This window comes from Kryptolebias marmoratus, linkage group LG14 (assembly GCF_001649575.2).
Source record: "Kryptolebias marmoratus isolate JLee-2015 linkage group LG14, ASM164957v2, whole genome shotgun sequence".
Classification (NCBI taxonomy): Eukaryota; Metazoa; Chordata; class Actinopteri; order Cyprinodontiformes; family Rivulidae; genus Kryptolebias; species Kryptolebias marmoratus.
The window spans coordinates 19,523,996-19,547,036 of record NC_051443.1 but is presented as its reverse complement, the minus strand read 5'-3'; the positions used below and the strand labels follow the sequence as shown (position 1 = coordinate 19,547,036).

General features: G+C 39.9%; 1 protein-coding gene across 9 annotated transcripts in view; it reads right to left on the bottom strand.

Annotated features, from left to right (window-relative positions):
* Positions 1 to 23,041, bottom strand: part of LOC108232683 (RIMS-binding protein 2) — a 67,321-nt gene that overhangs the window by 5,341 nt on the left and 38,939 nt on the right. For 4 of the 9 annotated variants that reach the window (XM_025004709.2, XM_037979498.1, XM_037979494.1 and 1 more), the window contains 19 exons: positions 21,646 to 21,750; positions 19,499 to 19,549; positions 16,425 to 16,632; positions 15,236 to 15,393; positions 14,360 to 14,439; positions 14,136 to 14,245; positions 11,388 to 12,191; positions 11,129 to 11,152; positions 9,907 to 10,058; positions 7,738 to 8,493; positions 7,319 to 7,474; positions 6,936 to 7,085; positions 4,790 to 4,883; positions 4,313 to 4,441; positions 2,366 to 2,535; positions 2,110 to 2,278; positions 1,909 to 2,009; positions 1,541 to 1,612; positions 171 to 335 (listed from right to left, as the gene is read on the bottom strand). In XM_025004709.2, the coding sequence (XP_024860477.1) occupies positions 171 to 335; positions 1,541 to 1,612; positions 1,909 to 2,009; positions 2,110 to 2,278; positions 2,366 to 2,535; positions 4,313 to 4,441; positions 4,790 to 4,883; positions 6,936 to 7,085; positions 7,319 to 7,474; positions 7,738 to 8,493; positions 9,907 to 10,058; positions 11,129 to 11,152; positions 11,388 to 12,191; positions 14,136 to 14,245; positions 14,360 to 14,439; positions 15,236 to 15,393; positions 16,425 to 16,632; positions 19,499 to 19,549; positions 21,646 to 21,750 (3,654 nt within the window). The remainder of the gene's footprint in view (positions 1 to 170; positions 336 to 1,540; positions 1,613 to 1,908; positions 2,010 to 2,109; positions 2,279 to 2,365; positions 2,536 to 4,312; positions 4,442 to 4,789; positions 4,884 to 6,935; positions 7,086 to 7,318; positions 7,475 to 7,737; positions 8,494 to 9,906; positions 10,059 to 11,128; positions 11,153 to 11,387; positions 12,192 to 14,135; positions 14,246 to 14,359; positions 14,440 to 15,235; positions 15,394 to 16,424; positions 16,633 to 19,498; positions 19,550 to 21,645; positions 21,751 to 23,041) is intronic. The other 5 variants (XM_037979497.1, XM_037979499.1, XM_037979495.1 and 2 more) reach the window with 5 other exon arrangements.

Below are 23,041 nucleotides of genomic sequence, written 5' to 3'. Positions count from 1 at the left end.
AGGGGAGGTTGTTAGTCTGTATAGAGTCACCACTGTCACCACATGGACAAACACACACAATGAACAGCACAGAGACTGCAGGTGGAGGAAGCGAGAGACGGAAATCAAGAGAGAGGACGGAGGATGGATGAACACAGGGCCTAGCGCTGAGAGCGGCGATGATGGTGTACCCGTTTTCCCTCTGATATGGCGGCAGCAGAGTTGGCAGGGGGCCGGTTGGCAGGCTCTTCCTGGGGGTAGTGGGACGGGGTGTCGGTCAGATACACTTCCACGTCATCAGGCACTTCTTCCAGGAAGTTGGAGGGAACCAGACCGCGATGGCCGTTGAGCTCGCCCTGTGGACAGAAACGTGGGAAAGTAGAAAACAGGAGCCTGGCGAACAAATACAATGTGTTCAAGCCCATATTTTAGTGATGGAAAAATGCTCCATGTGTTCATTACTCCCAATTTGGGAATTGCATGACCGATGCCAATATTTAGAAATCAGGGCAGTCGATGGGCAAATAACGAAGCAGATATGCTCAGTTGTTTGAATCCAATAAATACAGTATAACAGTTTAATATTCATACCCATTACAACCTACTTGATAGTTTTAAGTGTTTTAGACATAGAGCTTGATGCAAATTAGTACTTTTTTTTCCTTTGCTATTGAGGATTCACTATGAATGCAGTTCAAAGACTAAAGTTATTTATATTTTCTCTCTAAAAGTAATATTTTCTATCTTGCCAATTAAAAATATAAGGCTCTAAGAAGAATAACAATAAACCACTACTGCCCTAACAAAAGGGCATAGTGTCGAATGGAAAACCGTATGTTTAATCCAATTCATTCAGCTGATTCTGCCCATTTTTACAAACCTGCATCAGCCAGCCAATCAGTTGAGTTGGTTTACCTTTACCTCAAACATATTTAGGGTCAAAACAAAAGTAGCAGGAGATAGTTTACACCATAAAATATATCCGGCTGATGTTTAAAAGAACCTAGTACAAATGGTGTGGGCTTGCATTTTTTTTTTGTAGTACTCATGTAACATTACCCTCTAAAGTTTCAGAAATGTATTAACTTGTGTTGTTACTGTCGATCAACACATTAAAGCAATTCATTTTCATTTCAGAAAGAAATTTGAAGAGATATTGTGGTGCAGTGGTTTAGTAGGTTAAAGAATAAATGAAGAGAGGGAACTGTGACCTTTAGAACAAAACTGTTTTACAAACACAATCTCCTACTTCCTAATACTATTCGTTTAGAGTATATATTCTCACTATAGGTCTGCAAAGTCTGTTCAATCAGTAGAGTTTATTGTTTCAAAGGATATGCTTTGTTATTTATTTCAGAAAAAATTATCAAAAAGTTTGTTCTACCTTGAATAGGAAAAAAAAACAGCTGATTCTGTCAGAAAACATAAACAGTTTGGATGAATGTAAAACACAAATCTTGTTTGCTATCTTAAAATTGAAAAAATAATAATAAAAAAAAGCTCTTCTAGGCTTTTAAAAATGTCTCAGAATGACTTTAAAATATGGACAAACATCACTTACATAATAAAATCCATCTTCATCGATGTCTCCAAACACAGCAATGATGTCACCGGCACAGAACGTCAGCTCAGCCTATCAGGAAACAACATTACAAAATGCAGTATGCAAAGAATCTCACCAGATTTGATTTGATTTGTTTTGGGTTATTTGAGTTGAAATAGTTCAGTGCAGTCAGTGCTCGACAAGAATTAGAGTATTTATTATCTTGGATGTCAAATCGTGTATTAATTTGGAGAAGTTTACCCAACACATCTCATTATTTAAAAATGCAATGTGAAGGTTGGCATTCTGAAAATATTTCAGTGTGAGGTGGATCATAGTATCTACAGTTAATGTAAGTTTGTGTTGTCTGTCACCATTGGCGATACCTCAACGTCAACATTAGGGGAGCTCTCTCTGGGGTCGTAGTCGTACAGGGCCACCATCCTCCTCGATGCCTGATCTCGACGGAGACCTCTTCGATTCTGCTCTGCAGGTGATAAAACAGAACACTGTTTTTTAAAGAAAGAATACCGTCAAAGGATTTTATTTGATGTTCCTGAATTATTGCAGTGGGGGGGGNGGGGTACCTATTTTGTCCACCGGGGTGCTGAGTGGCAGAAAGCCCTGTTTGATGAGGTGATCCATGGTCTCCTCATCGTCTGCTCGTATCTCTGACACCATGTTACAGGGTATCAGCCCCATCCTGCCTTTCACCTCTCCTCTGTAAAACCCATCCGTGTCCTTATCGCCGTAAATCTGGCCGTTATGAGAATGAAAGAGCAACGTTTAAAGCTCCTGTTGGTGGCAATAACTTGAACACAGTGACAATTTGAAAGTCCTCACCTTAATGATTTGCCCCTCTTTGAACGGAAGCTCCTCATCAGCTGCGTCGGGATTGGGGGACATGGACAGAGGATCGTAGTCGAAGAGGGCCACAAAGATCCGAAAGTGCTCCTCGGGTTCTGACTCGTCATAGTATGTGGGAGAGCGGCGGTCCCGATTCCTGTAGCCATCTTAAAAACAAAACGCAAGAAGACAAACACATATGACCCCATCCCAACAATTTTCTCATAACAGTCTAACAAATTAGACCAAAAAGCGAGAGACAGGCATGTTGGTAAATATTTTACTTTATAATAACAGTGCAAAGATCTTGTGTTTGTGATGTTTGGTCACTGATGGACCAGATTTCACTGCACTAAGTAACAAAACTTGTCTTTATTGTTGTTCACATTGTTTCCAACTTGTGTGAAAAGCATCTTTGTCAAGTATCCGAGCCATGCCTCAGTCAAAGGAAGTCTATTTTATTAAATCTGTGACTTTATAATTTGTATTGATCTGATCATGCATTGCATGATTGATTTAATTCTCTTATTTTGCCATATTTGTTTCTGTCAACATGCAGGATGAAATCTGCGACCAGTGAACTATCAAACGAGGTTCTTGTGGCACACACACATGCATTCATGAATACACACACACATACAGGCTGCATGTATTTTTAAACAGTTTTCCTTTCTTTTTGGTTTAGATGTTCTGAGGAACAACACATGGGTGCAACACATTAAAAAAAAATCATGAACATGACACAACATAAGGAACAAGACTCTGACATGCAAAAAAAAAAATCTAAAATATTAACCTAACGCTGGTCCTGAAGCAATAATATAACTGTCACATTCAAAACCATATTAGCCAGAAACCTTGTAGGAAGTGGTGTAAAAGCCTGCTGTACTATCGAGCCAAAATACAACTAAAAGGGATATTTTGAGGTCGGGTTTTGTAGAAACGTTGTGAACAAATAATATCTAACTTGTTCTAGATAGATCTTTAAACAACCTTAGTTTGGAAAAACAGATTTTAATTCTGACCTGTCTGACAAGTTAATGGCTTTAATCCTTTATAAATCATTTATGAATGAATACTATTGTGGCAGAAATATGATATTCTTGACAAAAGCGCCCCAAGTTGCACCAGAAGTGCTACAGCTAGCCGCTGTTTGCACTTGTAAATAAGCATAGGGTTTTAGATAAATGTGAAATTGATGGTAGTGATACGGTTTATAAAAGAGCGCTTATATAAACCCCAGTGACATTTTTAAGATTGGAGTTGTTTCAAGATGGCAGCAATCCACCTTTGCTTAGCTCTGCTCAGACTAGCCATTAGTTCATCAGTCCAGTAGTCAGAATTAAAATATGTTGCTCCAAAATGTGAAAGTTCAAAGCACTATTTACAATAGGTAAGACATTATTGTTCAAAACTTTTGCAGAGAGCCCAAATGATCTAAAATATTACTGTGTATTACTGTACATGGAGGAAGAAAAAACTGTGAGGAATTACTTCATTTGCCAGAGATAACATCTCAAACTGATATTTTAAACATCTAAATAAAAAAATACAAGAAGCCCCTCCACCAAACACTGTGGTCATCCTTTAATTCAACAATATCTATTCAGATGCTTATGAATGATTGATCCTGTATGCAGTATGTGTGGTTGCATCTCCAAAGCAAGAGTGTGCATGACATTCCCCAAAGAGTAAATCAATCACTTATCATTGCAACTGTTTAAATTTGTTTTTTTGCGGACCCCAGGTCTTGCCCGTGCGCCCACCATTCCACTGCAGTGCAGTCATGCGCTTTGACTGTAAGCATAATAGTAACTAGTATTATTTGAAACAAACAAACAAGCAGTTGCACGTGTCCACAGCTAGTTGTTGCCATTTGCCAGGTGCCGGTGGCCTTCTCTGCTGCCATGCTGGGGTGACAAAAATTGCTCTGCACGCACATACCATGGGGAGACCTGGTGCCGCCCATGTGCCTGCGGGACGACCACTTCCTGTGCCGAGCTACTCTGCCATAGTTAACTTCCTCGGTCACGGAGGAGAGGTTCCCCTCACTGTTATTCTCAGATGTTACTTCTATGAGAAACACCAGTTAGAAGGTGACAAAACAAAACAAAGCTCAACTTTCCTGCTGTCTCAAAATGTTAGCCAAAGATTTGCTTCTGCTCCTAAAAGTTATAAAAAAAGACATGTACAAATATGTCCAACTACAAAGATAAATCTATTCATTTGTGACAGAGTGGTACAGTGCACAGCAGTTTAAAAGAAAAAAAAAAGGTGCGCCACAGTCTCTGCCATGTCAAAATCTGCATTCAAAATAAAATTATCACGACGTAAGAACATTTTAACAGACCGTCACAGAAAACATACAAATCACAAAATACACCTCGTTTTTCTTATTTTTAGCCACGCGGTTCTACTGACCAATAGAGGGGACCATTAGAGGTCGCCTCTTAAGATGGGAATGAGTTCGTCTCCCACCATCCCGATCATGGCGACCTCCAGCAGGACTGTTTGACTGAAATACACACAAAGAAAACATTTACAAATATTGAGCATTCGTTGTTTGCTCACATACAGTGTGTATACCTGTGTAAAATATATTTTTAAAAAAACACACACACATAACTGAACAAACTTTATATCAACAAACTCATGCAGAACTCACAGGCAGGCACTAAAATGTAGACACATAGACTCACATTGAAACACATACAAGCCAATGGAAGATACTGCAGTTTTAAAATGAAGCTGTTACTCGTCGTATGGTCCTGAATTCAGTTTTGTCAGACATGTAAAACATTAGGCAAACACATTAGAGAGTTTAGACTATGGTCCTTTATGCCTCTTACAGATAGATAGTTGCAAGTTTAAAACTTAGTTAGCATTTTTTTAAAGTATTTAGACTGGATGAATTGATTGTCACGTAAATGTTAGTTCATTGCTCATGAAGAATCAAATTCATGCAACTAAACAGGTCACTAAAATATTCTGTGGCTCTTTGTCATTTCTAAGGCTGTCGTGACCTTACAGAAACTACATAGAAGGGCAAGCTGAAACCCATGAATCAGTAGAAACTGGAATGGTAAGTCTGGTCATTTTTGTAGTGATGTTTCATCAAATAGTTAGTTCCTTATCAACTGTGGCATTAGTTATAGAGCATGTAGTATGAAGAAAAGGGCAGAACTCTTCATCCAGGCTAGGCTAATGAATAGCCAATGACAAGCCTGTTTTTATATACATTCACAGCGTCTCTGCACTATCAGCAAACATACATTCCCAGAGTAACACAGGGGTTTATTAGCTAATGTAGGTTCTTTCACAATGGTATGAAAGAGTTGTTTTATAAGCCTAAAACAACAATTTTTTTAAAAAACAGGTCCTTGTTTGGTTAGCCATTGATGTTGCAACTGATAACTGTTAAGATACCAACTATTGATAACTTGTTATAAAACATCACTTCAAAAATGACAATTATCCATTTAAATTTTAACCTTTTTTTTTTCACTAAAGCAATTCAGTGCTACACCAGGGCTGGCGGTAGTGCTGGTTACTAACTACTAAGCATTTCTTTACTCAGACTCAGCAACAAGTAAGTGTTTTGGGGGGTTTTTTTTGCTATAGATTATTTTTTGTTTTAGAACTGGAGCTTTGACGGTTGAAACTGAAAAAGCAAGCTCTGGCTTTGAACTGATACTGGAAGCGCTTTCATGGAAAACTCTTCAAAGGAGCTTCTCAAAAGCACTAACTGCTTGCTGTGTGGAAGCCTCATAAGTTTCTGAGTCTATCACTTTCTCTGCTCCTGACTATGGCAGTAAAATATTTAGAATCAGCCTGATTCTTTCAACATGACTACATTTATACTGCACTTTTCTAATCTCCTTGACCACTCAAAGCTCCTTTACACTACAAGCTTCATTCACACATCAGCCAGAAGACCGGAGGCAGTGCGGGGTTAGGTTTCTTGCCCAGGGACACTTTGACATGTAGATGTGGAAGGTAGAATCAAACCGCCAACCTTCTGCTTGGCAAATGTTCTTTCTTCTGAGCTACAAACATTCCGAAATCTGTTTCAAATTTATATTTACACCTTGCAAGGCCGCTGGATTTTTTGTGAAGTTTGCAAGACCAAATTCACAGTGAGATTCTATCTTTTCGTGCTCCAAGCTGTCCGTTTGCAGCCAGACCACAAGTGTGGAGGCCAAATAGCATACCAAGGTGTTAGCTACAGCCAGGTTTACAGTGTGATAACAGTAAACAAAGGTGGCTTTAATCTTCTATTGGTTCTGTGCAAAACATTTGCTCATCTGATTGGAAAGGCAATCACCTGCTAAGTGTTTTTGAAAGTGTTTGCCATGTTCCAAATCACTTCTACAGAGAACTCCCCAGATGGTTCTGAGAAACAAACCATCTCAGCTGCATAAAACTCAGCACACAAACCAACAACACAAATTAAATGCAAGTTAAGGCAACAGTCTTGTTTAAAGCGTCTGTGCCCGTGCACTTCACTAAATGATATTAAACATGGGAGGTTGATTCTCGGATTTCAGAAAAGTGCAAACAACTGCACCTTGGGAGTGTTGTGCGAGTTGCGACGCCGTCCCCCCTCTTCCAGCTGCATCTCAGAGTACAGCTCCTCCTCATCCTCTTCCATGATGTCAGACAGGTCAGAGCCCCGGCTGCTCTCGCTGTGATACTCTTCATTGTGACTATAGTGAGGCTTTTGGTTGTTACAAAGACACAAACACACAGACGCAGTTGTTTAAGTCCACAAACATACCAAAGCACATATGGATGGGCAAACACACACACACAAAGACGTGTGAAGGAGTGAGAACATGCAGCCACTCAAAAATATACATGCACACACGCACGCACACACCCTGACACGGTTTAAACACGCTGGTGTTCACAAGAAGGACAAGGATTCATCACGGTTCGCTCTGTTCTTACCGGCCTCCCCAGCTCTGAGCCTCTCAGAAACTCATCCACTGAAGGTCCTCTCCGACGGCCATGTGCAAACCCTTCCTCATCTTCCTCTTCCTCATCTGAGGGATGCTGGTGAAATGAATGACCCTGCTCTCCATATCTGCCCTGCCTCCTGTCTCCCTGAAAACATGATGGAAAAATAAGGGACGTGAGTTAATATTGCAATATTAACTCTCAGTTCAGTGCGTTTTATTTTAACAACAATTACAAAAGGTAAATATTTTTTTTATTGTATGTATTTGGTCACAACATGACCTTAACTTTAACCTTTTATTTACTTTAAATTTTGATTGGATCAGTCTAAGTAAAACAATAATGTGTAATTTCAGTTTTATTAAGCATTAAGAGTTCCAATGTTGTCGTTTAGTTTTCTTTTTCCAGACCTTGCCACTTTCTGCTGCTACTCTTTGTGCTGCTTCTCGGGCAATGGCTTTGGCCACGGTGTCTGGAATGAGCGTGCCCTGGGGCTGAGGAAGAATCCTCTGAGGGGAGGGTGAGCGCAGATTGGTAGGGGGAGGGGGCTCGAGCGTGTGGCCTGGCATGGGCACAGGAGGCTGTGACGTAGATCGCGCTGGGTCCCAACCGTGCTGGTGGCCCGGTGGGAGGGCTCTTCCATGGTGAGCTGCGTGCTCTTTGGCATCCAGGTCTCTGGCACTTACTGGTCTCTGAGGTATAGGATGGGGCTGGGGGTGGGGCAGCAGAGGCAGTCGGTGCTGGGGCCTGGGACCCTGGTGGGGCGGGCAAGGTTGAAGATGTAAGGGTTGGGGTTGGGGGTGTGGGTGTGGGAGTCTACCTGGATGGGGCAGTCTTGGATGGGCTTGAGGATGTTGGGGATGGGGAGGGAGTGGCTGAGGATGGGGCGGAGCAGGAAGTTGGGGCGTAGGGTGAGGAGACTGGAGGTGAGGTTGAGGGTGAGGGAGAGGGTGTGGAGGGGGTCCTGCGTGAGGGTGCATTGGCGCTGGCAGGGGAATTGAAGGTAGAGGCACAAGAAGGTTGTTTGGAATGACGGCGACTTGAGAGTCCTGGGATTCTCCCTGGACTGACAGTGTCCTAACGATGACCTCTCTGGCCTCCAGGCATTGAATCCTCGTCAGATCAATAGTGACGTAGTCTGCCATTGGGACCAACACCTCAGCTATCTAGATTAAAAAAAAACATGTTATTGTTATCAAAGCATGCAGTAAAAAGATACGATATATGTTTTAATTGCCACGTTTTAAAGCCCAACATCCCTATCAAAGGCTGCGAAACACTAACCCTGAATTGGCACAATTTTTTGCACAATACATGCTTTTTCCAACTTAACTTTAAAACATATCAGCTCAGCACATCACCCTAAAGATTCTGCTGTTTGGCTGCAAAAGGAAAAAGAACTGAATCCATACATCAATGCCAGTATTGCTACAAAACAGAATAATCCTTAGTGTTGGCACATTGCATGGCTAATGTGGATACTATTTTGCTTCATGCTGGAAGTACATCTTTACACACACTAAATGGGGTGTTCCACATTAAACCAAAGTTATTTTATCACGTTTTAAACAGACAAGTTGTTCAGTCAGCTTTTTAATGGCAGAGGAATAAATGAGAACGAGCTAAAATGAAGCATTTCTAAAAGTAATTCAGACAAAAAGTAATTGTCTGAAATCCTGTAGTTCTCTTCTCTCTATGAACCATTACATGAGCATTTTTGCTAGTTAGTATTTATCTAACACAGCAGGCACTATAATCTGTACATCAAGAAAATCAGTTTTAAGTAAAATATTTATGAATCTTTTCCTGCAGTGTCCACATGCTCAGGACAATTGTTCAGGTCCAGTTATGTAATGACTCCAAAAGGGAAAAAAAAAACCATCTGAGAAAATAATCATGAGGTGTCTTTGCTTTACAAATTAACCTTTATTTGTTTTCTAATATTTTCTTTTTAATTTATTTTGTATGGACAACTACACTGCTGGGCTGATTTAAATATTAGCAGTTGCAGAAGTGGTTACACTTCAAGCAGTGTTTCACTATCAGAAAACTGAAAATTATAAAAACAAAACAAACAAAGCTCAGATACTCAAAAGGCCTGTTTAGCACCGAGGAGCAGGTAAATTAACGCCTAAAAGCTTTCAGCCAGCAGAGGGCAGCTCTGAAGCATAATTCGACTGCAGAGTTGGAGGTGATTTAAGTGTTTTGATTTACGTTAGCAGTCACTAGAGGGGGTGAGAGACCTTTCATGTCCCAGAATGAGAGCCGTGCACTAAACACTAACCACGAGCAGGTGGCACCACTGTGTGTACCAATGGCACAGATGACATAATGTTAAAGACAAAGGCTAAAAGCATCCCAGCTGTGATGTATATTATTGCTGCTTTAGGTGGATTAAATGTGATTAAACATTTGTTATAATGTCACCGGTTTTATTATTGTATCTGTGAGCTGCATGTTTCCCTCTAAATCTTCAGTAATGCCTTGAAACTAAGATTAGCTCCTCATCATCATTTTCTACACTGTCCTTCAACCAAACAAACTAAAGGATAAAGTATTACTAAGACATGCTTACTCACCCTTTGTCCTTTAGTGCAGACTGCGTAGCCGATGACATTTGCCCCATTCGAAGTGCCTGTGGGAGAGAGAACGGGGGGCTTCCAGCGGACCTGCAGGACCCCTGGAGCCTGCCCGCAGAGCACCTGAACATCGTGGGGAGGCAGCGGTGGGCCTGGAAGGTGACAAATCATGTGTTAAGATTTTCAAAAAAATAGTCTGACAATAGTTTGCTGTTTAAAATCCCTGACATAAACATGATGATAAAAATTGTGAAGCATTCCTTTAATGCACAAACAAGTATACACACATGCACAAAAACAAAGATATAAATGAGGAAGTGAGGAAAGGGAGGGGCTACTGTACAAGCTGATGCATTTAGCAATTTGCAATTTAAATTTAAATTTGTGCAATATTACATAACAGCTTATAAATATTTTGTGGAGACACATGCAGAAACTTGTTAGGGTGACCTCTGTAGATACTGCATGTGGTTTTAAAATGTGTCACTTCAGAACAAGATAACTCACTGTTTCTACATCAAAATTTTTATAACCTTAAATATTCTATAACCAAACTGACTTTTCATATGAAATCTACTCAGTGTAAACACTAATTTAGGTAAATAATGTGGGAACAATACTTCCTAATTGTGTATTAAAACATTATGTGATTTTGAGCAAAGAATAAAACAACATGTGCTCTGTTTCTTCCATCTCTACATGCAAAAGATATAATGTTGAAAAACTAAGCAGATCATTATCTTTTGCTTCTCTGTAACTCTAGAAAATGCATGCCCATCTACATTCAAGCAAAAATAAATGCGCAAAACATAAGAGTAATTCAACACACAGTTGAGGTGCTCTGTTTTCTTATAAAACTGCTTATTTTAGAAAATAAGATGGAAAAAATGACTGATTGTATTTTATCATTCCTAAATGTTCTCTAATTACTGACATTTTCTGTGTGGGAAACCTGAGCTAAATTACAAATGAATTTCAAACAATAAATTGTGTTGAAATTTGAAAGGACACATGAGTCACAGTATTGTTCGGAAATGAAAAATGATTCTTGAACCAAATGCCATTTTTACCCACATGCCTTTTGTGATTGCATTCAAATGAACAATATGTGATAATCATCCCTCTCCTAAGGGTGCAATAGTAATGACAGCTCTGCCTACTGGCTTTCTGTATCATTTAGTGGTAAAACATAGGTAGCCAAGCACTGATGTTTCATTCTGACCTGTTCTGCAAAATGGTGTTGGGCCTGGACAAAATACAATACACGACAATAACATTGTAAGGAAACATGTTCCCAAACTCTCCAACGTCACACAACAGGCATTTAAAATGACTTTACTTTATAAAATAAATTGAAAAAACATGGTCAAAGCACACCAAAAACGCCGTACCAACAAGACTGTTAAAAACATTTAAAAGAAATTGTCTGCTTGCGCACTTATTATTGATATTGTGTGTGTGTAAAATTATGTAATTCTGACCTGCAGCCTGAGTGCAAAACTCTACCCCAGCCTCTTTTCTTTCCCTCTGCTCCAGGGGCAGCTGCCAGGGCACCTGGTGAGGCTGTGCCGCCACCGTCACTTTATAAACCGTCAGAGGTTTCAGGTTGAGGAAGCGTAGTCTGTACCTTCCTGGCTTTACCACTGCATGCTCTGCCCCGTCTAAGTACACAGTGTGACTGTAGTTACTGTTGCTAGGCAACCAGGAGAGCTCGGCAGTGTCACGCTGGATGTCATCCACCCGCAGACCGCATGGTGCCACCACCACGTTGGCCCCCACTAGTAAGGTGCAGCGCAGCTCGTCTGATAGGCCCCGATCGGTGACGCTCTGCACCGACACCCGGTAGATGCAGCCGTCCAGGTCCAGCTTCTCGAGTAAGCACTTGGTCCGGCCACCGTATGGCATACTGGCCCGAAGCTCTCCATCCACTAACACGTTGTAGCCAGAGATGTTCCCCCAGCCCAAAGGCACTACCGGAGGCTCCCACGCCACAATAACGCTTCGTGCCAGCTGCTTGATCTGGGTTATCTTACGGGGGTAAGGCACAACGTCTTCAGCTAGGTCCTCAGGGTCCAAGGGACCCCCTGTCCCATTGCTACATGGAACCAGGGCACCAGATGAACCTAGGAAACCATCCTGGGAGGCACCTCCATCCACTGTCATCAGGGCCAGGGGTGTGTGGTCCAGAGGGAGTTCCCCTCCCTCCCCAATTGGTTTTTCCTTGTCCTGGACAAATTCCACAAAGTTGGAAGGAACAAGTCCTCTTTGGCCATCCAGAAGCTCCCCTGTGATTTAGACAGCAAAAGAAAGACAGGTGTATAAAACTAATGAGTATTTGTCCATTTTGTTTGTATTAATGAGCAAAAACCAAATGGTAAAACCAGAGAAATAAAGGTCGCAGGTTCACCTCCTACCGGCGGCCTTTCTGTGTGGAGTTTACATTTTCTTCCTATGCATGTGAGGGTTTTTTACAGTTACTCTGGTTTCATCTCACAAAGCAAAAAATTGTCGTTACATATGAATGATAATGTGGATGGCTGTCAGTCTTGTTTGTCTTTATGTGGCCCTGTGATGGACTTGCAGCCTGTCCAGGGTATACCCCATATTTCATACAAAGACTGCTGGAAATAGGCACCAGGTCCCCCATGATGCTGCACGGATAAGCATGTAAAGAGGATGGATGGATGGATGGATGGATGGATGGATGGATGGATGGATGGATGGATGGATGGATGGATGGATGGATGGATGGATGGATGGATGGATGCGAACCACAGACTACCAACATTTAGGAAATATTGCTATAGGAAAGTGCAGCCTCCCTTTGTGGTACCCCAAATGTTAAACATTTTTAACAAGACAAAAAGTAGAGCCAGGCAGTGGCATCATTAAAACTAATTAACAAATGGCTCAGTAAAACATGAGATATGTGCATATGCTATTCTCTGTGATTTATTTTGAGTATTTGGCTCTTTAATGCTACTTTTCATACTCCATTCAGTGAAAAAAAAATATATATATATTCCTTTTCAACTTTTTGAAGAACTTGAACATTAGCTGGTGCTTTTAAACATTTCCAGGAACACCTCAGAGGATGCCGATGACGTGGTCACTTCAAACTAAGAAAAAGATTCTGATTTTTTGTGCAATTTTACCCAAAGGCAAGAAGTTTCTCTACGTCTCCTCCTTATCCACAGAGGCCTGGGAAACCTTAAGACCATTTGTATCTGTGTGTTCATGTGTATGTGAGTGTGAGAGTGTGTGCAGTTTGTGTGTGCTGATGATTAAGCTGAGCCCCACTGGATTAGTCATCACACTAAAAAGGACCACAGTCCCATCTTGTCAACAGCTTGGTCTGAGGCCCAAGTCTTCCTCCTGTGTGGTAAATACAGAGCTCCTCCACAGTAGCGTGCAATTCGACCGCCCACAGCTAATGAATCACTGCAGCTGAGCACCGCCGTGACTACGACAGGCGGTGTTGGCTGCACAATCGCTGGCTAGGGGGATCAGGATTGCCTCTGACGGAGAAGCCTCCATCATTCTTAATAGATTAGAAAGGGATTCACTCCTGTGAGCAGTTGTGAGAAAGTGTGCGGAAAGTTTTCATGGTGACAGCCAGCACTGACGAAGCCGAGGTCACAGAATGAACGTAGCCAGAAGCCATATGACGGACATTTTTAGTACGAGGGCGACGAGTCATGCAAACTGCCACACAAGAGCAAGAGCTGTCTTTGTGGCAGTGTTTACAGAAATGACTGCATCAGCACTACAGTTCTTTTACATTAAGGTTTGATGGAGCTGTATTGTTCCATCTTAACCTTGTAATACAAGAAGCCTCAAACTCATCTTGAGTACAGCCACAAAAAAAAAAATTAAATGTACATTTAGTTGTTTAGAAAATGCTCCTCAGATGAGGTGAGAGAAAATGGATGATGAGCGACTTCAGCTCTAAAACAGAAAAGTCCACATAAAACAACTTAAATGAGGAATAAATGAGAGTTGATGCAAACTTTTTGGCATTTTTATGTTTTATAGGAATGCATAATGATGTATACATTATGTGTATGTGTGTTTTGTCTGGTGAACATTATCTGCAAAAGACATTGAGACTCAAACACAAATGTCTGTTCTTTGTGCTGCAACATTTAGACTCGGCAACAAATTCTGCTGTTATTTTACATCACAAAGACTACTTAAACACAACCTTACAGCTTTATCTCCTCACTCACCTTCATAGAAGCCATCATCATCCATGTCTCCATACACGTACAGATACTTTCCAGCCACAAGAGGAAGCTCTGCTTCAGGATGCTCATTCGGTCCATCATAAGGATTATAACTTAAAGAAGTAAAGATCAAAGTATGTGTTCAGTTTACTATTAAGAATTACTCTTAGACGTTAGGAGTGCATGCAGTAAAGAAACATAAATGTCTTAGTGCTTGTTGTATTTACCTGTAACGGGCAGTGCAAAGGCGGACCTGGCCTGTGTAGCGAGGTTTGGACCTGGGTGATGGGCTGGTCTCATCCTCCATCTAGTCATTAGAATAATTAAAGGTAAGAGTTTTGTATATATAGGTTTTCTAATCATCTGTAATACACAAAAATGGGCAAAGCAGTCTGTTGCAGATCTTAACCAACTAAATTTAAAGTTAAAAATAAGATGTGAACTATGAATATTTTACCTGTTGTAAACAGCAATTTAAACAGCCTAAAGTTGGAAAAATGTAGATTAGTTTTGATTGGATGGGCCAGGTATAACAGCTAATCCGAATGCAGTCAAGACCAAAGTGGATTGCTGCCGTACTCCAGTATAAAAAAAATTCATAGCGGTTCATCCAAACACTATTTTATAAACCTTTACACCACAGCCAATTTCCCATTACATGGTTATCTAGATAAAATGCTATGAATATTTGCAAGCACAAATACCAGCTAATTGTAGCAATTTCCATGCAGCCTGGGGCACTTCAGATAGGAATGTCATAATATTTCTGCTGAAATAACCATGTAGTGTGAAATTCATGGCAGTGTAAAGGTTTATAAAATAGCCTTTGGATGAACCGCTACAGCACCAATCCACTTTGGTCTTGGCTCTGCTCGGATTAGCTGTTAGTTTGTCAGTCTGCTCTAAAAATAAACTATCTCTCCAAACTGAAGTTTTGAAAGAGATACTACCTACAAATAAGATATTAATTGAACTACAGTTCAGAATATTTAAACTGTTGCTTTAAAATCCTAAAACTAACTTGAAAGAATAGTTTGTATATAATATATATATATTTAAACATGAATGTGCTGCTGGTGTGGTGAGGTGTCACTCAAAGGCACCTCTGATGGGGGAGGCTTTCGAGGGCTGCTGGAGCGGTCCGTTGTCACGGTGCTGGGTTCGACAGAGAGCGACTCTGATGGTTCACCGTCTCCAGTCTGCGTAGGGCAGGGCAAAAACTGGGAGATCAGTGGCGGAGTGTTTGCTGCACTCTCATCACCTGGGAAACATTGATGTAAATATCACATAAAGAGCAGCTGTCATTCCTCCTGCTCCCATTTGCTGCTCATTCCACACCCATTGATTGCCTCTTTAAGCAATGACGCAGTTAAGACCATTCATGGCAAAAAGCTTCTCCATCTCCACTTCCCATCTGCAATACATATATGTCCTTAAATAGTACTCATGGGGATTAAGCACATTTGGAATAGGCAGGAAATCCAATATGAAAACATATTTATTCTATGAGTGCAAACAGCTGAATTCCTTGAGGAAATCATTATTTCAGCATGGATCCTCTGCATCACAGGGTTCTTGTGGTTCTTCAGTAATATCATTAGGCGCAAAAGCATCAAAGTGTTGGGTTTTAGGTGACAGGGAAGAAAAATCTGAATTCCCAGTGCTTCAAAGAACTTGAGTTTGTATGTATAAATCTGCAACAGTATGGCTATAACTGCAAGTTGTGAAAATACTAATATATTAAATCACATTCTATTCACCAATTAAGGTAGACCGTGATCATGAAAACGCACTATTATCATTGGAGGTGTCCACTTCTGAGGGACAATTAGATGGACAGATAAAAAATATTAATAATTAGCTATTTTTTTGACTAGCATTCCTTAAAGAATGCATATTGCCCACTGCTTTTCATGCCAGAGTTTCAAACAAAGAGCATCTTATGTTGAGAAATGACAGTTTCCACCAATTTGGTCAAACCTTGAAAATAATATTATGAGCAATCTCATGCGGTATCGTAAAATATCAGATTATGTGCCGAGCATGACTCAGCTACTATAAAATTTTAGCTCAATATCTGTGAAATTGACAGAGTTATGGACATTTTAGTGTATTCAGTTTGTTCAGTTTGCTGTGACAAACACACAAGCATAAACCTATTGTCCACCTCTGCCTTTCAGCAGCAGGTAATAGTAAATACTCATGAAACAACACGCAGTGGTAGAAAATATTACATGGGGCTGGAAATATTTCTAAAAACTGAGTTTGACTTTTAGCTCCAATCTTACCCACCTGTCTTTGACTGAACTCCAAATTCAACAGTGACCTCTGAGAGTTTCTCCTCCGGAGAGGAAAGGATCCGTGATGCTGGGGTCGAACGATTTTGTATGAGGATCTCCACTGGCTCCGAGTGCAAACGGAAGCTCAGCAGCTCTTTGGACAGCTGGTGGAAGTGTTCACTGTGTGACCTGCATTTCTGCTCCAGGTCACAAAGCTTGACCTTTGACAAAGGAGAGAAAGGGAAGAAATGGTCACCTTGAGCAACAGGAGGGATAATTAAAAAACAAACAAAAAAAAGAAACAGAAAGCCCTTTAGGTTTAATTCATCTCATGTAATTGTACAGAAATGGGCCCTCGAAAGAATAGCCGTTTTATCTATTATTGCTGATTGAGCAGTGACCTAAATACAAAAAGATCCCTAAAGAACAATTTCTGAGCTCTGGCGTAATGTTATATTGAAACTTCAGCAGTCTAATCAAGGCATGAGGAGGTTTTCTCATCTACTCACATATAACACACTTTCAAATTATACCATAAAGACCCAATCTGTGGAAGTCAAGGATGATCTAAGACATTTTTTCTACTGAATAAGTAACAATCGGCCTTTATTGAGCTTTGGTGATTGTAAAAGAGAGAAGAAACCAATCAGGGAGGAAAATAAATACCTGAAACATTTTGTCCTTATTGTTCTGTTTAGACAAAAAAGGGGGGAATCAGAAAGAAGCAAAAGAAAGAAACAAGAAAATATCATAATGATGATAAAAAAAAAGCATGCAAAAAAACAAGAAGGAAAGCAATGAAAAATAAGTCAACACAAAATTTATGTAAGAGAAACTTAAAAGGGCATATCATGCTGTTGGTTTGTCAAACTGAAAAGACTTAGCAAACGCAACATGGTTTATGTCTGAAATAAAATGCAGCTTTGTTCCCCCCTGCAAAAATGGTTGCATGTTAGTAAAATATAAACAGGCTTGTAGGAAAAAGATTCAACAGCTTCAAGAAGAAAAAAAAAAATCCAACTCCTTGACTGAGGAATTTAAATTTCTCTCATCACACTGTTTGTCTGCACCAAACTCAGTCTGCTTGCTCAGTAAAATCGTATTAAAGTGCTTCCGACGGATAATAACATGACCTCACTTGAACTGCACTCAAAGGAGCGAGCGAGCCATTGTCACGGAGGGATTTAGGGTAAAATTAGAAAATGATTTCCAGTAGATGAGGCAGTGACACGCATCTTGAAAAAAGGAAGTGATGAAACACAGCAGGTTGGCTGTTTGATCACAGGGACACGGTCGGCCCAGGAGCTCCGTTAATGGGACCTGTCAGTCTGACGCTACAAAACCCACAGAAACCTCGGAAGTTAAACGTTACACTAAAGCACAAGAGAAAACCTTCAAAGAGAGGAAAAACAAGGTAACCTAAGCTAATGTTTAAAAATGCTGATGGATGACTCAAAAAATACTCCATAATGTTACATTCTTTATCACTGGCAGTTTCCTGAAAGACAATGCATATAGTTTAAATAATATCACTCGTTTAACTGCAGAGATGTTGCCCTGATGTGTTACAGGAAAGGTGCCCATCTCTGGAGTTCAAAACAAATTAAAATTCTTGTGAAACTTTTTTAAAAACAAGGTTTTAAACCTTTCCCAAAATCAAATTTAGGTGCTTTTCAAGCATTTTTAGGGCGTATTTTAACTTTTCCAGCACCTTAACTTGGTGATAAATAGCAAATTTTTCAAACAGCTCATATTTATTCAAAATGTTTATTGCATTGCATAAAAACTGATGTTATTTTGCAAAAGCAAAGCAAAATGCGCCACTAATCTAAAAGTAAACATTGCATCCTAAATGAAGCTTCTGTCTAAATATTGAAGTCTTTTGACAGGTTTTAATTAATTGCTCATAAAAATGTCTCAGATTTCTACATATTACAATTTGAAAAAGGCAGCCTATCAGCTTGATGAGCCTTTTTCAATAAACAGGTACAAATCCAATGTGCAGCATTTCTGAGATGTGCTTAGCAAAAGCAAACAATTGGATTTTTTTCTATTTTTAAAAGGAAACCCTAAAATCAAACAACTATGTATTATGAAACCAACCGGGGTTTTGAATGTTTTCAAGTGCTTTATCCAAAATCTCAAGCTTTGAACAGCTTTGATTCCCAGACAACTTGATAAAAGGGGTTTAGAATCACAGATCAGATCTAAAACATTTACATTTTGGATATTCTTTTTATTAGTGGCTGCCATTCAGATTGAACTTTGTTTTGTTGCTTAACATTAAAGCCCACAATAACTAATTCAGAGCCATATTAAACGGTCTAATTTCTGATATTTAGACTTTTCACTCAGTCACTTTTTTCTTTCTCTTTGAATTACTGAACATGGGACAGTTCACTCTTGTGTTAATCTTTTGACAAAAAGAGTTCATTTGTAAGTAATTCATATGATTTCAGCCTCTGCAGAAGGACGATTATTGAAAGCTTGGGTGCAGTCAGCAATTTGTCCTAATAAGAATCTATTCTTTAACTCTACTTCCAGGGATGACAGTGTTGATAAATGCAACATTGTGTGCCAGACTGAAATATATTTCAACGGTTAAAAGATGGGTTTGCATAAAATTTTCCATGGATGCTCATGAACCCCAGAGGAAGCTTGCACCATTTTGCTGATTTCATGACTTTTCATGTTGCACCATCAGCAGCTAAAAATTCTAATTTGTACTTTTTTTATCTGCTAAACTATTGGCACTCCTCCGTTGAAGATAATTAGGATGTGTTGATATGTATTTTGACTGCTGGAAATAGGAACCAGCTTTCTGTAAGAAAATGAATGAATGGATGATATGTATTTTTTAAAAATTGCAAAATTCTGCTTTTAACCTTAAGGTTAAGTCAAGCCTTATGGATCCAAAATAGGTCTTAGAATAAATGTGTATTATAACTGTTTAAACTGTCTTTCATTTACCAAGAAAATTGGACTTCATTCTAAATGAACATCTTATTATTAGTCTTTAAATGGAGTGAGCAACATCAAAGATGGTGCTGATGTAAAACTGATCAGTGCTGCTTCATGTTACTGTACCTCTAACAAGTGTACTGCTTCTTCATGCTGTTGGTCAGTTCGAAGCCAGGCCTGCAGAGAACATACAGAAACACACAGTGACAGCTGACACTGTGATCACAGCCTGAGAGGTAAACGGCACACCACACAGCTGACATACTGTCCACGCAGCAACCTGGAAAAGACTCATCACAGCACCAGTACACTGAGAGATACCTACTCCTGATGGCACAGCTCAGATTAAAGGAAACTGATCTGCACGTCAAGGTATGTTGGAGACGAGAAAATACAACCCCAGCTCCATTAAAGTTAGGAGACCGTAAAGTGTTAACAAAAACAGAACGCAATGATTTGCAAATTTCATAGACCCTTTGCTTACTCATATTGGAATCTAGTAAACATGTCAAATGCTGAAACTAAGAAATAAAGAATAAATTTTGAATTTGAGGGCAACAAAAAATCTAAAAAAAGGTGGTTCAAGGCCATGTTTCCCCTCTGTAAAGAATCACCTCTTATTGTAACAACACTGTTAATGTCTTGGAACTGAGCAGACCAGCTGCTGGAGTTTTTGGAGGGGACTGTTGTTCCATTTCTGTTCGGTGTTGGATTCCACCTGTCTTCTGTGTCCGATTTCTTTTATTTCATGATGCACCAAATGCTTTCAGTTGTTGAGAGGTCTGGACTGCAGACAGGCCAGTTCAGCTCCCTCTTCTTCTACAAAGCCATGCTGCTGTAGAGTGCAGTATGAGGTTTAGCATTAGCTTGCTGAAATATGCAAGGCCTTCCCTGAAAAAGATGTCATTTGTATGGGAGCACACGCTCTAACACCTGAATATACCTTGTTACAAAGATGAGGTCTTTCCAAATGTGTACGCTCCCCTTGCCATAGACACCAATGCACGCCCATACCCTCACAGAGGCAGACTTTTGAACTGTGCACTGAAAAGAGGCCCGATGGTCTTTCTCTCTTTAGTACGGAGGAATAGGAGTCTATGGTTTTTCACAGACTGGTGAACTCTGCGTATCTTTACTTCTGAGAGATTCAGTCTCCCTGAAATGCTCTTTTCATATCCAGTCCTCTTACTGACCTGTTGCCAATTAACCTAATTTGTTGCTTAAATGCTCCTCAAGCTGTTTCTTATTTGTACCACTTATTTTTTTACAACCTTTTGTTGCCCCTGTCCCCACCTATTTGAGATGTGATGCTGCCATAAAATTCAACATTACCTTGTTATTTTCTAAAGACGGTGCAATTTCTTATTTTCAACATTTGATAAAACGTTCCACTGTGAATAAAAAAGGGTGTATGAGATCTGCTAATCATTGCCTTCTGTTTTTACCAGTTAATAATCCTTTCCAACAAACGTCAGTGTAACAATATAAAAACAGATGCAGGAAAATTCTACAGAACTTTGCTTCATCTAAAAAGTTTTTTAAAATATCAAAGTCTAACTTTAGTAGATATCTTGATGAAATTTTAAAGTAAAATCCTTTTAAGCAGCTTTTGGAAAGCCGTTTTTTATGAGAAAACAACAAATCCTGCTTTAAGACACTGTGTAGAACAAAACTTGTTTATTTCGGACAATAAAACCAATTAGTTAATTTACAATTAAAGCTGAATTCTTGTAATCACCAGAGTTAAAAGATATATGTAAGCTGAACATTTTAACCCTGTCATGGCCTTTAGGTCAAACTGATCCAAAGTTACAAGGGCTTCTCTACCTCTCTCTGTCTGTCTCTCTTTTAAGAGCTTCAGGAGGGTTAAACAAGTAACTATCAAGTCAAGTCACTGTTGTGGTCTAACCTTAGAAACAGAAAAATTGCAAAAGTGCTTCTTGGTAAAATGCTTTCAATAGTTTTCTTGTGGTATTTGAAGTGTTTTACTTTCTGAGAAGCACAGGATGCGGGTATTTATCAAACACTAGCATGGCAACCATTTTACCATTTTACCACACAGTCAGAAGCACTAAAGCTGGATCTTCACCTCCGATTAAACCTGCTCCTGTACACCAGTCGGAGAGCTTTTTGTTTACAGTAAACGTCTGTGTGACACAGAACGGCCGAGGCTGGCTGCCGGCACATCTATGGCCGAACAAGAAACCTTGGAAAAAAGTCACTGCACAAAATCAATGACTAATGTCTAGTTTTGTTTTTACTTACGGCTGTACCTTTTGCAGCTGATTGATCTCCCTCTGCTTGTTGTGAAGGGCCACCAAGGCTTGCTCATGCTCCGTCTGCAGCTGCTGTTTTAGCTCTAAAGCTTCATGCATATGCTGTGGTGGGGGGGGGACACAGACGAAGGATGCTATTTAGACATGTTTTCTGACAGTACCTCCAAAGAATCAGTCAATAACAGGTTTTTGTTTTACCGGAAGTGGCAGACAGCTTGAGTTATTCAGTCTCGGTGGTTATCAGAGTGCTGCTGTTTCTATGTGGCGCAGAAACAGTAAGCGTACTGTGTTTTAATGTAGGCAGGCTGTTTTTGAGGAAACTGAATTCAAACTTTAAGTATTTTAAGCGGATCTAAAAAAGAAAGCCAGGGTGCTTCATTTTGATTTAAATAAATCTCCCAATTTATAGCTACACATCAGCTAAGATTAAAGCAAGCCTAGGTTGCCAAGTTATCAGAACATCGTCACACGCAAAAGCCTTTACACTTGATACAATTCTGCCTTAATAAAACTCCTCTGCCCAATGTCTTTCAAGTATTTATATTTCTGCTCATCCTTCATCGCACAACCACACAAAATGTCAGTTATTTGACATTTTGATTTTTATCACCCGCTGCTGAAAGGAAAAGGCGAAGTGAAAATGTTTTTGCCCGTATCTTTGTGTGTCTGTCTGTTACCAAAATATCTCATGACCCTTTGGCGCTACGCATCCCTTCGAGGAATCTTAGGCCTTTAATTATTTGCATTATTTCTAATGTTTGTCAGTCTGTCCTACCCCGTACTGTACATGTTCAGATCTGACTCAGACTAAGCTTTTGTGCATCAACACCCCCGCTGATCCCAAATCTACCCTTTGCCAAATTAGCCAAGTTACGTCTATATAGTCTTTTTTCTTCTTCTTCTTCCACCACCAGCTGCAGCATCTTTCAGAGACTGAGTTAAGACTGTTTGATATTTCTGTGAGTTTAAGATGAACAGCTTAGAAAACCTCTTTGGATTTTTTTTCCCCTATATGGTCTTTCTCTCTCCAAAAAGAAAAGCTTCTTTTCCTCCCAGAGAGACTTCGAGGTGTCCTGAGCAGGCAGCCATTCGTATAATCAGAGAAGCTCTAAGCTGCAGAGGACTGTCATACAGCCTTAGGGAAAACCTTTCTTTTTTTTTAGCCTCGCTAACACCCACATTTTTAAGCAAAAGTCAAACACTTTAATGTCAAAGCAGGAATAGACCTAAGAATCCCAGCTGAGCAGTCTGAATTAATATCTGATCTTAATTTCCAGCAACGGTTCATAATACAGGCCACCTAAAACTGAACTGCAAACCTTGTTTTGACAGTAGCCTGAATGCATTTTTAATAATGTGATATAAAATCTTTAAAAAATGACATTTTGTAAGA